Here is a 15,833-nt window from a genome sequence, read left to right as displayed (position 1 = left end):
GGTTAAAGTTTATCTCCACACAGACCTTAATCATCCTGCTTGGGTCAGTTCAACTGACGATTCTAATGAGGAGGGGTTCTTGTAAATCACATAGAAGGAAAGTAAAAAAGGTTTCTCCCCCCCCCATACAGTCCCGTTGTCAACATACCCAGCCTTTGGTGTATCTTCATCGTAAAATATTCCTGTTTCTCCATCCCGTCGTCTTCTTTCGCAGAGGTCACTTAAATTAGCAGACTTCACTCCCCTTCTTCACTTGAAATATGTGCATTTGCTTCTTTTGTAATTAATTATTCCAAATTGCTGCAACTAGTGCGCGATCAGAGACAGCGTCTAGGAGAGCCGAGGTCCACATGGGGGCATTCTGCCTAGGGCCCTCACCCCTTTCTTTCAAATTAGGGGGTGATTTATAGGCACAGCAGGCAAGGGCAGTGTTCCCCATTTCCTTGGGGCAACAAGGGAGGCTGCCTACTCCCATAACAGCCTCTTAATTACCGCGTGTGGGTCAGAGAGATGGTATTATCGGCCATCTTCCAATGCGCCCTCTAGTGCCCCACCCACCCAGTGCTTTTCAAGCTGCACTGGCTCCCGGTAGAGTACAGGGTCAGATTTAAGGTGCTGCTTTTGACCTTTAAAGCCCTTCACGGCCTAGGACCCTCGTACCTACGAGACCACCTCTCCCGGTATGCCCCATGGAGAGCCTCAAGGTCCATAAATAACAACACCCTAGTGGTCCTGGGCTCTAAAGAAGTTAGATTGGCTTCAACCAGAGCCAGGGCCTTTTCAACTCTGGCTCCGGCCTGGTGGAACGCTCTGCCTCATGAGACCAGGGCCCTGCAAGATCTGATTTCTTTCTGCAGGGCCTGTAAGACAGAGTTGTTCCGCTTGGCCTTTGGCTTGGAGCCAATTTGATTCCCTCCCTCTCTTTCTTTCTTTTTTCTTTTCCTTCTCCTCCTGCGATGAGGCTACATTTTAATAATTTAATATTTCATTATTTTAATGTATTTTAATTTTGTTTTTAAGTTGTAATCATTCAACTTGTTTTTATTATTGCTTGTAAGCCGCCCTGAGCCCGGCCTTGGCTGGAGAGGGCGGGGTATAAATAAAAATTATTATTATTATTATTATTATTATTATTATTCTCTAGCACACATCCCTTGCACTAGTGGAACAGGAGTGTTGGATACAGCCCCATGGTTTCTGATGCTTTTGTGCTTCCATCAAAATGCAATATTGTGCTTCCCAGCACAATTGGTAGCAGTTGCTGCCCAGCTGCCAGCCTAACTGAATTCCACTGTATGATTCCTGTAAAAATAACTGCGCAAGTGTGGAGAAAAATGATTATCTGAATCAAATTATATAATGATAATGATATCTGAAACAAATTATATCTTAGGATGAAATTATATTTTACAAATAATTTTCTAAAAGCACATCAGGTTCTTTTCTCCTTTCTCATCCTTCTCTAGTTAGGGTTCCATATTCATTTCTGCGGTCTGTATGTATTTAATTTATGGGTGTGTGTTTCCCTGAGTATCTATATCCTCAGTCTTCTTCCAGAAACTCAAAATCCGCAAATTGTCAACTGATACTTTGCAGCACTTTAAATCCGTCTTGTGTGTGGCAGTCAGTTCTGTAGTTTTTGTTCTGGTTAAGAATTGCCAGGATATTTTGGTTTTCCATTTTGTCAAGCAAAAAGACGCCTGCATAAATATATTAGCTTCACTGAATGAATGCTGAGCTATGTTGCTATGGAACAAATTTCCCCAAGGGCAAACTGTATCATCCTATTGGCATTGTTAAGTGAGGCATTAGATTTACATGCACAAATTAAAGAAGTAAAATATACACCAATGTTTTGTAGAGCGCGCTATATCATGTTTTTGAGTAACATTTCACTTTCAAATGGTTTACAAATAAGACGTGGCGTAACAAAAGGTTTTTGCCTGTGGATGAACCCAGCTGTGACACACATGAAAGGTTTACTTCACCAAATCAGATGAAAAGCAACCAAACACAAATGACTGCTGTGAGCAAATATTGTGATTTGTGTAAGCCTGCAATGGTCCTCAAGTACCTTCACAGTTAGGTAGCAGGTATATGAGCAATCGTGAAATGAGACAGTTTTATTGAGTTGAACTACTCCTTGTCCATCTGAAAAACCTAAGTCCATACATAAATAGGATTAATTTAGTAATGGGTGGTAGTAAAAATAGGCTGGAAAGGATGAATGCCACTTATATTTTGCCAGCCCCCTTCATAGTTAATGAAGAGTTTTGAGGAGGAAGCACTGGAAAATTTCCTTGAGCAATATAATTCCTAAACAAACCCTAGATAGACATGCCCAATGAACTTTCCAGCCTCAGGAAGAAGGAACTGGTCAGTCAGTGAGCTAGTGCAAAATCACTGGGCCTGGGGAAGTCCATGGAATTGTGGCTATTTGTCCTCGTTTTCCTTTTTGTAGGCACAGGTAAAGGGACCCCTGACCATTAGGTCCAGTCGTGGCCGACTCTGAGGTTGCGGCACTCATCTTGCTTTATTGGCCGAGGGAGCTGGCATACAGCTTCCGGGTCATGTGGCCAGCATGACTAAGCCGCTTCTGGCAGACCAGAGCAGCGCACGGAAATGCCGTTTACCTTCCTGCCGGAGTGGTACCTATTTATCTACTTGCACTTTGACGTGCTTTTGAACTGCTAGGTTGGCAGGAGCAGGGACCGAGCAACAGGAGCTCACCCCGTCATGGGGATTCGAACCGCCAGCCTTCTGATCAGCAAGTCCTAGGCTCTGTGGTTTAACCCACAGTGCCACCCGTGTCCCAGGCACAGGTACTCTAGTACAAAAACAGTTCCAGACTGAACCAGCCTACCCATGACTGTAGGGCGACTGTTCCGGGCGGCAGGATCCTCAGGGCAGCAGATCCCAATGTAGATCTTCATTCCCCATTTGATCCTGATGGAGATCTTCACTCAACCCTTCTTCCTTAGCAGGGAAGAGGTGCCATTTTGTGGTTCTCCTCAGGCATCAAAACGTCTTGGGTCAGCCCTGGTTCCATATTTGCTCCAGTTGATAGAACAAGATCTATACATTCAGATGTTTTTGTCTGAAATGTTTACAAGTGTGTGGCTTTTGAAATTTTTTTTACCATACAACCACCACTACCTGCAAGAATTCAGTATGCGCAATTGAAAAGATTACTATATCCTGAGTAGGAATGGAATAATATGTCAATTTGAGTTATCTCAGGTTCTCTTTTTTTCTAATTCTAAATTCAGTTCTCTACATTTCTGTGGCAATTTGGGTTTTTTAAAAACCCTTATGAAAATTGTTCCTCATTTCAGTCTGTTTTTTCTCCTAATAAACACATTTTATATGCCATTTTTTAGTAATGCACACATTTCTGCAAGCAATTTTGGCATTTCTTTATGCACATTTCCCCATAGCAAATGCATTTTTGTTTGATTGATTAGAGAACTGCATCGCAAAATTCAGATAGGTGTGATTTATTTATTTATTGATAAATTTGGCGTTAAATGCAAACTGAGTCAAATATGTGGAGGGAGTATTCCAAAAAGAGAGCTGATACATTCCATATTGATTAATTTTGGGCATATAGGCAGTGGTTTGAGGAACATTCTTGTGTTACCGCCTGAACTGGGCATGTCACATCATATCAAATAATAAAAGGCATATTTGCCCTGGCAGTATTTTGCTGATTTGTCATTGTATGATATATACCCTGAGCCAGTTGGGGTTTTGTTTTGTTTTGTTTTAATTTGCTTTTTGGAATCAGGCTGTCATTGTAGATTTAAACAGACTACAGCATATTTCTCAAATGCCAGTAATGGAATACAAGCTGTACGTGGAATGCAGAATTGTTCTTGTAGTTCAAGAGACAGATATTCCATCATGAATATTAAAGTACAGTTCTATTTTTAAAACTGGAGCCATCAGTGAAATAGTATTGCATGTCATATACAAGAAAAAAAGTTTAAATATTGGGCATCAAAACTGCATGAAAACAAATCACTTCAGAAGCAGCAGTAACTTAGAATCATAGAATTGCAGAGTTGGAAGAGACCCAGAGGGTCATTTAGTCCAACCCCCTGCAATGCCGGAATCTCAGCTAGAGCATCCATCACAGATGGCCATCCAACCTCTGCTTTAAAATCTCCAATGAAGGAGAGTCCATAACCTCCCGAGAGAGTCTGTTCCACTGTCAAACAGCTCTTTCTGTCAGAAAGTTCTTCCTGATGTTTCATCGGAGTCTCCTTTCTTGTATCTTGAAGCCATCAGTTCAGCTTCTACCCTCTGGAGCAAGAGAAAACAATTTTCCATGTGACAGCCCTTGAGATATTGGAAGATAGCTATCATATCCCCTCTCGGTCTCCTGTTATCTAGGCTAAACATACCTACTTCCGTTCAACCATTCTTCATAAGGCTTGGTTTCCAGACCCTTGATCATCTTGGTGGCTCTCCTCTGCACACATTCTAGCTTGCCAATATCCTCCTTAAATTGTGGCACCCATAATTGGGCACAGTACTCCAGGTGTAGCCTGACCAAGGCAGAATATTTCCCTTGATCTGGATCCTATACTTCTGTTGATGCATTAGCTATGGATTTTGTTTTTTTAACTGCTGTTTATGGTCTACTAAGGCCCTTAGATCCTTTTCACATGTACTCGTAAGCCAGGTGGTCCCCATCTTATATGTGTGTAGCTGGTCCTTCCTGCTTAAGTGTAAAACCTTACATCCCTGTTGAAAATCATTTTGTTAGCTTGGGCCCAGCTCTCCAATCAGTTAAGGTCATCTTGAATCCAAGTTCTGTCTACTGCAGCATTAGGTACCCCTCCCAGTTTGGTATAATCTGCAAATTTGATGAGCACCCCCTCAATTCCTTCATCCAAATCATTTATAAATGATGTTTAATAAACAACAATGGAACCAGGACAGAACCTGCAGCACCCCGCTTGTCACTTTTCCCCAGGATTATGAGGAATCATTAGTGAGCGCTTGAGGTTCATTCAGTCAACCAGCTACAAATCCACTTAACAGTTACCTCATCCAGCTTCTCTGCAACAGTATCATAGGGGACTTACTGAAATTAAGATACACTCTGTCCACAGTGCTTCACTGATCCACAAAGCTTGTAACAGTATCAAAAAAAAAGGAAAAAGAAATGAGATCTTAGTAAGCATGACACTCTTTTCTAAGTGCTCACAGAGTGACTGTTGAATTATCTGTTCTAGGTGTTTCCCCCTCCTTCTCAGATGCAGTGAATTGTGACCACAGGACACAGGATCTTTATTGTTTTGGCACCCCAGCTTTGCAATGTATCCCTAGGATGGTTTTACTAGTGTCTAGGTTGTTTTGGCACCACCATTTTAAAGATCTTTTAAGATCCTTGAAATAAAATAACTCTGGGTTCCCACAACTTCAAACACTGGGGTGAGTTGGCCTCAAGAGGTGGTCCCTATCCTACCCCCAGGCCCTACAGCCCTGGGTTGCAGGCCTTGGAAACCACAAGTCATCCTCAATGGAACCTAACAGGGGCCATCAAGCTATGCTATTAAATTGCCCTTCCAGCGCTTTCCTGCCAAAGTGACCAGATAAATCTGTTTAAGAGACAGAGCGCTCAGGTGGTCAGATTAACCTACTAGCCAAGCAAACAATTAAAATACAGATCAACTTATCAGCTAGAAGAGCTGAATATTAAGGCACCACACCTTAAAGTCTCCTCTTCCACGTTTACAGTAGGCAAAAAACAAACAACCCCACCTGCGAAAAATCCCATTGTGGCCCCAAAGCAACCACCACAGTGATACTGTGTTAAAAGGAGAGTAGGAGGGAGGGTGCCAGCCAAGACAGAGGAGAAGGTGATGCAAGCTTTAAAAGGACTCTGCCACCCTTCCCCTGCATGCTGGCGTGCAGTGTGCATGACATGCATATGCATGCCAGCACCTAGAATGGTGGCAGTGGCTTCAGTACCAGGCATCTTTAACAGGATGAAGCGCTGGGCGCCACCATTCCTCTCTGCAAAAAACCCGGAAGTCTCAAACATTTAACTAATTGAGTGACTGCTTGTCGTGCTGTAGTTCCATTGGCATCAGAGCATTAAGTAGAACCTGGGGGATTATACCAGTTGAGAGTTCAGTAATGCCCTCTAGAAAGACATTAAATAAAAACTCATAAATCTTCCTGTAGTTGCATCCTGGTGCATGTTCTCAGCACCCAACCAAAGACAATGACTGAGTCACTTGCATGTTGATTAGTAATTTATTAGGTATATGTCAATGAAGTTTCCCCTATTCTTTTCACCCTTTGACCTCCATTTGTTATTTATTAAATCTGTCAAACAAAAACATATTAGGCATTTGTATTCCTTGCTGCTTGAACTTGTGGTACTCCCCTTTCTTATATACATTTTTCATCAGAAGTCAGTACTGCTTTTCTTATAACCTTCATTATTTTTCTCTAGTTTGTCTAGCATTTCTGAGCTATTGTAAAGCAACAAAGCATTGTGTGTTGGCATTATTGCATAAAATCCCTTTTTAAGTGGCTTTTTTTTTTTTAAACTTCCAGATTTTAATTCCTATGGTAAGCTTTGAGAAATGCATGGATTGGAATATTTCAAATAAAAGTTTCGCCCTTGAGAGGTTTATTGATAAAAAGGCAACTGCAGTTGATTGTATTATTATAATTAACCTGGTATATTTTTGCTATTATTACACTTTCTAATAGTGGCAATTGCAATGAGAGTGTTAAATAGGATTATGTGTTTGAATGTGTGCGTACCCAAAAGTCACTACGAATAAGTTGCCCATTTTGAAATGAGAACATGTGGTGGTTTAACTACAACGTCTTTCAGTTCTTTTGACAGACTTCCCTAGACTTCTTATTCTAATAAATAGTTGCTGAAGTACCGTATATTATTTAGCTACGTTGCAATGGGCTAGAGCCATCTGTTTCAGTTGATGTTTAACCCCTTCCCAACCCTGCCACAGCAGTTAATCCTCTTGGCTAAACAGTCAATATAGTTGTCAATGTTACGGGCATGTTATAGTGTTCTCTGCCACTTAGAAAACAATTAACTGCTTTCATTGTTGTTCTGACATGCAGTGCTGCAGGGCTGGGCAAACTTCTTTCGAGGTTCACATTCTCTCAGCATTAATTTGTCAGGGGCTTCTTACTGGCATTGACTGAGGCTGGAGCCAAAAATGGTAACATCACAGCCAGACACCAGTGGAACCATCAACACATTTTTTTCCATTTTCTTCTCATTGCCACCCACATGAAATTAGGTCAATGTCTGTAGAGAATGGAATTCATAGGTAGCATTCAAGGTTCTCTTCACATTCATTTGACAATATACAGTCAGCCCTAATACTACACAGCACTGGCTTGAAATGTATACTTTTATTGGATACCTCGGGGATCTGATTTACAGCTTTAAACACTGTGAACTCTGTGGCCTCAGGGCTCTTTCTCACTTTAATTTTCTGTTCTCACAGTGTGAATTTTGAAGGATAGCTGTGTTTCTCTTCTTGTATTGGTTTGGGGAAGGATGAATTACATGTTCATGTTGTTTAGTCATTTAGTTGTGTCTGACTCTTTGTGACCCCATGGACCAGAGCACACCAGACACTCCTGTGTTTCACTGCCTCCCGCAGTTTGGTCAAACTCATGTTCGTAGCTCAAGAACACTGTGCAACCATCTGGTCCTCTGTTGTCCCCTTCTCCTTGTGCCCTCCATCTTTCCCAACATTAGGGTCCTTTTCCAGGGAGTCTTCTCTTCTCATGAGGTAGTCACAGTATTGGAGCCTCAGCTTCACGATCTGTCCTTCCAGTGAGCACTCAGGGCTGATTTCCTTCAGAATGGAGATGTTTGATCTTCTTGCTGTCCATGGGACTCTCAAGAGTCTCCTCCAGCACCATAATTCAAAAGCATCAATTCTTCGGCAATCAGCCTTCTTTACGGTCCAGCTCTCACCTGAAGCAGGAACCAGCAAGTCACTCCAGTATCCCTGTCAAGAAAACCCCATGAATTACATAGATTTGCATTAAAATGTGAACAAATTTCTCCCCCGTTCCTAGGGGAGAATGGGTCTTGCCCAGATCACTATGATGATGGTGGTGATGATTGCCTACCCTTCATCTTCAAGTTCCAGGGCTTCTCTTGTTGGCATTGTTGAGAGACAATGGAGTGTGCCGCCGGGGGTGAAGTCAAGTCATTGCATTAGCAGCACCAAAGTGACTTCCTTAGGGCGCAAGCCTGGGCATTGTATATGGAGGGCTGCCCAGACAGCAAGATTCCCATCTTGACCTCGCTGATGTGATCCAAAGGAAGGCAAAACAATATGTTTGGGACCAGCTTTGCTGCAGGAGTTGCTGGAAGGAAACATAGAAGATATTATCCAGCTGTCTTAGGGACTCCACTCCGGATTTGTGTAGGGTTTAATCCTGAGACTTTTCTTCTGAAGATATCCCATAATGCATCAGAAGTTTACAACTGGAGCTTCCCTTCTCCTAGGTGCACTGCCTTCCCAGGTTGATGAGTCCCATCTGCACCTCACTTCCCTCTCCACACATGCTGAAGCCATCTTCCTGACTGTTGAACCTATTATTGGTCTCACCCACTCAATTCTCCAGAGCCTGTCTTCACATGCAGGGGCAAATGCCTAACTCACCAAGGGTTTGAGACCCATAAGCTATCCTCACCTGGTTTAGCCAGCCAGTTAAGCTGTTTCCTGGGGTGTGGGTGCTGTTTAAACAGGTCCGTGTGGGTGAAGTTGTGCTGACCCTGAGAGTAGGAAGGTGTGCAGTGCGCACCCACACACACCAATGCCAGCATGTCCTGCCATATCCAGGGCTAAGGGCCTTCATATCAGGGAGAAGGAGCAAGATGCTTTCAATCATGGCAGAACTAAGCAGCTCTGTCTCATTGCCAGGAACAGGAATGCATTTCTGCTTCAACACCAGAAATAGCTGTAACACTTTTAAGTAGGGGTTGATATATAGGATCAAGCTCATCAAAGATTAACATTAGTGTTGCCTGTTAAATTAATCTTAGTTTTTCATAAAGAACCAAAGACAGATGTATATATGTAACTGTTTTGCATAGCTGGTAATAAGGTAATATTTTCCATAAAAGTGTTCATAATTCTTTGACAGGTTTGCGAATCTTTTATGTGTAGAGGCCAGTGTATGTACAAATATGAGGCAGCTGGTAAAAATGTGTAAAATGAAAGTAGGGTGAAGATTAGTGAATTTTCTCAAACTTTTTGACAGGTTTGTGAATCGTCAGTGTGTAGAGGCAGATAGATGATAGATAGATGATAGATAGATAGATGATAGATAGATGATAGATAGATAGATAGATAGATGATAGATATGAAAGGTGTGTGTGTGTGAGAGAGAGAGAGAGAGGGAGAGAGAATGGGTAGCACAATCTACCAGTTATATCATATGTATGTGAAATCTAGTGCTAGAATGAAAAATTCTCTTCTAACCTTCATGTATAGTATAGTGGTACCTCAGTTTAAGAACAGCCGTTTACGAACTATTTGGTTTACGAACTCCGCAAAATCAGAAGTAGTATCCCAGTTTGCGAACTTTACCTCGGTCTAAGAATGGAAGCCGAACGATGGAAGGGCACTGGCGGCAGGAGGCCTCATTAGGGAAAGAGCACCTCGGTTTAAGAACGGTTTTGGTTTAAGAACGGACTTCGGGAATGGATTAAGTTCATAAACCAAGGTACCACTGTAGTTATAATAGCAATATGAACATGAAATAATTGACAGACATGAGAAAATGCTTTGAACAATCACTCTTGGAAGGGGCTTGCATTACATATTGGTGAAATTAGGAATTAGAGATTTGATGATAGAGTATACTTTTAGTTTTTGAACAGAAATTATCTGTTGCTTCCCTTCAGATGGACAGGACAACTATATCAATTTCTAAAGTAGCATTGTCGTATAATAATTTTCCTTCTTATTTCAACAATTTGCAGAAACTAAGTGAGGGTGGCCTTTACTAAATCCTGGTTGAATTTGTTATCATCAGCTGTTTTAGAATGAAGTCTCAAAAAAAATCTGAATGTACCAGTTCTTGTGGTTTTAACTGAATTGATTTACATTGTACATATTATTTTATACAGCACTGCCTACTTATAACACTTCAAAAAAACAGATGTAACATATTGAGAACACCACATTGGGACAATACATAGTTTCATTTGGGTCTGAGTTAAATGCTATCGATGTTGCCTTATGTTGCTTTCATAGTTAAACTTTTGTTATGGAATGGTCTTATGACTAGATAAAAAAATAACAAATTGGATCAGACTGGTTTGATGCTAATAAGTGAGGGATGCTAATTTGTAATATTAACCACTCTGGTTCTGCAGCTTCAGTAACAGTGTGGCTGTGGCAGAAATCTGGCTATTCACATTGGGATGTGACTTCAACTGTGTGATATTTATGAGCTGCTTCTTTAGAAATGGTGTATGTATGTTTTAGAGTGTGTCTTTTCAAGAGGAGAATGGAGGACATTCCTGGTAGGGATGACTCCTACTGAACATGAGAGGTAGAGTTTGTGGAGCCTTTTTGCTCCTCTCCAGGTTGAGTTGTCCTGCCTACCACATTGCCCTCGTTACCTGTGGTCAACATCAGGTGGATCCTCTTGTATTACAGTGGTACCTCTGGTTACGAACTGAATTCGTTACGGAGGTCCATCATGCAGCTGCAGCTGTTCTCACACCACTTTCTCACACCATCCTTCTCAGCAAGTCCCACAGCCTACTAGTACCAAGTGTGTTTGCTTGAGTTGCTTCCCCCTGCCTTTCATTTATTCAAGTTGGTTGCTCAAAGAGTATAGCAATTTTGGCCAGTTTTAATCTTGGGGGAATTGTGTTTGTCCCTAATGAGTTACAGTTGTGCCTCCTCTCATCCCCCAATGAAGAGTGCTTGGACTGTTTCCTCCACCATCTTTATTTCTGCCAATGCAGTACCCAGTGCTTCAAAAATGGCTGCTTCATCTAGTTCCTCATGGTCTAGGTGGAGTTTAGACCAGAAGTTTAGATGATTTCATCTGCTGCTTTTCCTATTTCTAAAATGCAGCACAAACGATTAGTTGTCAAAGAACATGGTATGGAACTAATTTTGCAGTGGGTTCCTTTGTTGTGAACAAAATCAGCTCCTGCATATATTGTCCTTTAATATTGTACATGCCAGTATTTTTCTTTTTTCGGTCCTTCTCAAAATTACCCATATCAAATGTCTTTGAATTTCTACTACCTGTGTCAAGAAAAACCCACATCAGTAGCAACAGGATATCAATTAAAATCACTTTCTGTGAACATTTCCCTTCTAGAAATTATTTTGCCACCTCAACATTCAAGTAGATGCAATAGCTGTACTGAGACTTGAACCATTTACAGCTAATCTTGTTGGTGAGGGGGAGAAAGAAAAATGTAACCGTAATCACAGCTGCTTTGTGTGTGGGTTGGTGCATTAATGCATTAATCAAAACTCCCCATCTAGCCTAGAATACACATACACACACACACACTCCCAACTACAAAGATTATCGTAGGATAATACCACTTTCCAAGAGTCTTCTGTACCAGTTTTCTAAATATATCTGCCCAGTACCTAATTGCAACTTCCTACCCAGATTTTTAGTTGACAGGCACTGGATGACCTCATACTAGCAATTCAAGTCTCCCCCACATAATCTGATATAGCCAATTTGACCAGGCTCCTGCCATCAAACTGAACTCACCAATTTCTTCCTTCTACCATTCCACTTCACAGATTATGAATATGTTTGAGATAATCCCATCTTTTCCTGGATTCATTTGCTTATGTTGTTAGCATTCTTCTCTGTCGTGGACAGCAGTTTTAGAAGCATGTTAGATAACAAGAAAACCTTTCCATAATATAGGCAGTTTGGGGCTGGCATGGAGCCCCAAGAGGTACCCTATTGTTTACGTTGGGCAATACCTGCAGAAGAGGTCACACTTACTTCATTATTTGCTACCGCTGCGCTGACATTTTCTTTTGTATATCTCCACCATTATCAATTTGTTGGAAAAGGGGAAGGATCTGAAAATTATCAAAGGGAAGAGAAAATTTCAGTGAAATTTTCTTGACTGTGGCACAGCATTTTGTTGCCTTTACCTAACTTTCATGGTAGCTTAGGGACTTAGCAAGAGTATAAATAAGATGACTGGTGGGTCTGTATTGTGTAGTCTTCCCTGGTACCTATGCTTCTTTAAAAGCACCTATCATGACATCTTTGGCTGAGAAGACCTCTCTTCCTCCCAGAGGGGAGGAGTTGTGAGCGGGAGCAGCTTCCCATAGCGTCAGGGAGGCGTATTCGGCTCCCTGCCTCTGATTGCCTCTGCTGCCATGGCCAAGCCTTTCAGCCGGCCAATAGGGCCAGCTGGCGGGCGGGGTTTAGCTGCATTTAAGCAACCACGGCAGAGCTCTGACCCCAGTTGGTTCCTGCTTACATCGGCTCTCCCGCCCTCCCTCCCTTTAGGTCAGTTTCCTCTGCGTATTGACCTTGCTATGGACTTCGGTTGGTTGCCTTGGTTGCCCAAGGGGCCTGGTAGAACTATTTTATCAATTTGGCAAATTGGCACCAGCCTCTTGGTTTTTTTGCCTACCTCGTAGCAACTCATCACAACTTTTTTAGTATTGACGGTTAGGCTTTAGAATATGTGTACTGTGTTGGAGGTTTAGGTATGGCCATCATCCACCCCTCCTCTTTTGGGTATTCCGTTAAAGGAATCAGACGGTCATGCATCCTGTTTGATGCCCTGCTGGTGGCTAGGGCCATGGCATGACCCCCGGTGACATCATGGGGAAGCTTCCAGTTGCATAACAAGCTCCTCCCACTGGTTGTTAACCCCTGAAATGACTCCCCGCTGAGCGGGGTGGAGTCTTGTATTGCTGTTTTATCCAGTGCCTAAGCCAATACCACTCACATGCTGTAACCAATAAAGTTGTGGCCTAATTTTGCCCATTAACCTAAAATAATGTGTCTTTGTGTTTTATTATAATCCTATGTGGGTGGCAGGTCGTCGACTCACAAAACACAACGGCTGCGTACCATGCACCTAACGGGTTTTTTATTTTAAAAAGTTCTGGTATTTTTTGTTATAAAGAAATTGGTGCAGAAAGATTTTTTTTTTTTTTTAATAGGACTTCCCTTAAAAACCAAATCAGAGTGCACTGATCTCAGGTGCTAGTTAGCCACTAAAGCCATGGAATGGACTTGTCAAGTAACTGCTTCCATGGGGCTTTGTCAGATAAGGAACAAAGGAGCTACAGAGAACTATAACCTCAACCCTACACCCACCAAAATTGTAAAGAAATTCTAGAGTGCTAGTAAATGGGAAGAAAAAATAGTAGCCTCTTTCACAATGGAAGAAACTTTTGAGAAATTGAAAGACAAGTTTCAGCATAGTACAACCCTATTGTATGCTGCTGCTGCTATCTTTTTCTTTGACATTTATAATGTTTGTCTTTATGTTCCTGTGCCATATTGTCACTTCCCTCTTCTCCTGAGATGCTTGTTTAGGACCAAACCATAGAAGATTGGATCTCTTTTAAAAAGCAGTCTTAGCTAGTAGTGGCCAAAGCAGGGGTGAATTGGATAAAGACTGTGGTACTGGGAGAGAAAAGATTTATCTCTTTTCCCATGTCACTTGCTTAATCTAAATGACCAAGCTGGTATTGACTTCTTAAGGAAATCAGCTATGTACCCATATGCTTTCCCTAATGTGGCACTAGCAATTGCAGAGAGGAAAAGGATATTTACATTAGGAAACTCCTTGTGATTGGAACCTATAATAAAGATGGCCATCCATAGTTTTCCTGGAGGTCAGACCCCAGAGGCCTCCAATGTAGAACTCTTCCTCCTCACCACCACCACCTGCCTGACTACACTAAAAGATTTGATGATTTTTGTTTTGTCATTTTTTCTGACTTTAAGAAGTTTAAGTTATGTAAGTTGCTTAGAGATTCTTTACGTAGCAAGTGACTAATGAATTTAAATAACAATAATATTTTATGAAAATAAAGTACAGACCTTCTGAAGTGTACTTAAGTACTTGTGGGGGGGAAATCCAATGTGGTTCCTGTGCAGATTTGTGTCAAGAGCAAATTTTGGTCAAAGACACTTTATATTTAATTACATTCACAGCTGTCTGGGTACGCGTTAAAAGGCTGTCATGATTATGGTTTGGCTTCCTGGTGTGTTTACAAATCATGCAAGCAATAGATGTTTCTGGGGGCTGGAAGTTGCCGTTATGGTTTATAAGCATGACAGGGATATAAAGAAAATGAGTCAAATTAAACTAATATCAATATATAGTATCTTTTGGTCTGTTGTACCTTATTTCCACTGCAGTGGAAAAATATTGATTTAATTCTCCATCTATAAGTGGAGTTCAATTCTCCATCTATAAGTGCTTCCAAAATGTTAATTTGTGACAAGAATAATCAGATATGTGTTTAGGGGATTTTTATTGCTGGATTGGTGCTAGCCAAATAATAATAATTCTGAAACAGGAATATCTGCAGATTAGCCAGGGAGCTGCTGATTAGGTCAAAATCAAATTCTTTGAACACTCTTCAAAACCTTATAGATATTGTTTTACTTTATCTTTTACAATCAAGTATTATTTTCCACGTGTTTTAGTATAACTCTGTCCTTTCTCTCTCTCTCCCCCTGCAGGTTAATAATGAAAATGTAGTTAAAGTTGGCCATAGGCAAGTGGTGAACATGATTCGGCAAGGAGGCAATCATTTAGTTCTTAAAGTTGTCACAGTAACCAGGAATCTTGATCCAGATGACACAGCCAGAAAGAAAGGTACATTCTTTTCATAGTTTGAACTGTTTATCGTATTTCCTTTCATTGAGAGAACAATGTAAATGAGAAATTATTTAGAAATATGTAACCCTCCATTAATAGAAAAAATACTGTATCACAGCAGTTTTGAAATCAAATATATCCCAAGAAAAACATTTTTAAAATAGCTGGAGGAAGGTCCCATCTAAGTGTTCTGAAAAATGTCCTTATTGAGAAGTTTTCTTTTGCAGTAAAACAAGAAAAGAACTAACGAGGGACAACAAAAACCCACAACATAAAATGCATAAATCCACAAGAATGGTGTGTAGGGTCTAATTGATCCCAGAGGTTTTTTTAAAACACAAAGCAACATATAATCTATTTATTTATTTGATAGATTTATATTCCATCCTTCCTCCAAAATGGAGCAAAGGAATCTTGTGTTGTTAGCATACATATAACCTCATTATAAATTGTTACATGAGTGTAACAATGCAGTTTGCTGTGAGTTGCAAATGACTTTTACTTGAGCAGCTTATGCACAATCGCCACATTTACAGCACCATGAATATGGGAGGCAGAATATTTACATAAAGCACATTGTTGCTGTGATTTTCTGCCATTGTGTCAATCACAGATATCATGCCTTCACCTTTTCCTGGGGTCAGCATAGGCAGGCTCTACCAATTTTGGAGCTGCCGCTTGACATCCCAGGCAGGTTGGCTATGTGTCTATGCTCAGCTCAGAATTTGATCAACTCCAGATACAAGTATATCAGGAAAATAATATTTTGGGATGTTCACTCTATTGTGGTTTGCTTACCTTCCAAGCAAATATAGGCATTTAAACAGACACCATCAGGTCACAGTTGTGCATACCAGCTTTAGTTTTATTATAAGAAAGAATGATCTCAGACTTGTATTTGTGGACTAAGATTGCTGCATTCTCATGCACTGAAGAAAGGAAAATCACTGTC

General features: G+C 41.1%; 1 protein-coding gene across 8 annotated transcripts in view; it reads left to right on the top strand.

Moving 5' to 3' along the window:
- SHANK2 (SH3 and multiple ankyrin repeat domains 2) overlaps positions 1-15,833 on the top strand; it is a 339,067-nt gene that overhangs the window by 265,623 nt on the left and 57,611 nt on the right. For all 8 annotated transcript variants that reach the window (XM_083408317.1, XM_083408314.1, XM_083408318.1 and 5 more), the window contains one exon: positions 14,743-14,878. In XM_083408317.1, the coding sequence (XP_083264443.1) occupies positions 14,743-14,878 (136 nt within the window). The remainder of the gene's footprint in view (positions 1-14,742; positions 14,879-15,833) is intronic.

This window comes from Podarcis tiliguerta, assembly GCF_965153285.1.
Source record: "Podarcis tiliguerta genome assembly, chromosome: 1".
NCBI lineage: Eukaryota > Metazoa > Chordata > Lepidosauria > Squamata > Lacertidae > Podarcis > Podarcis tiliguerta.
Note: the sequence above shows the minus strand (reverse complement) of the source record. Positions and strands in the feature narration are given on the sequence as shown.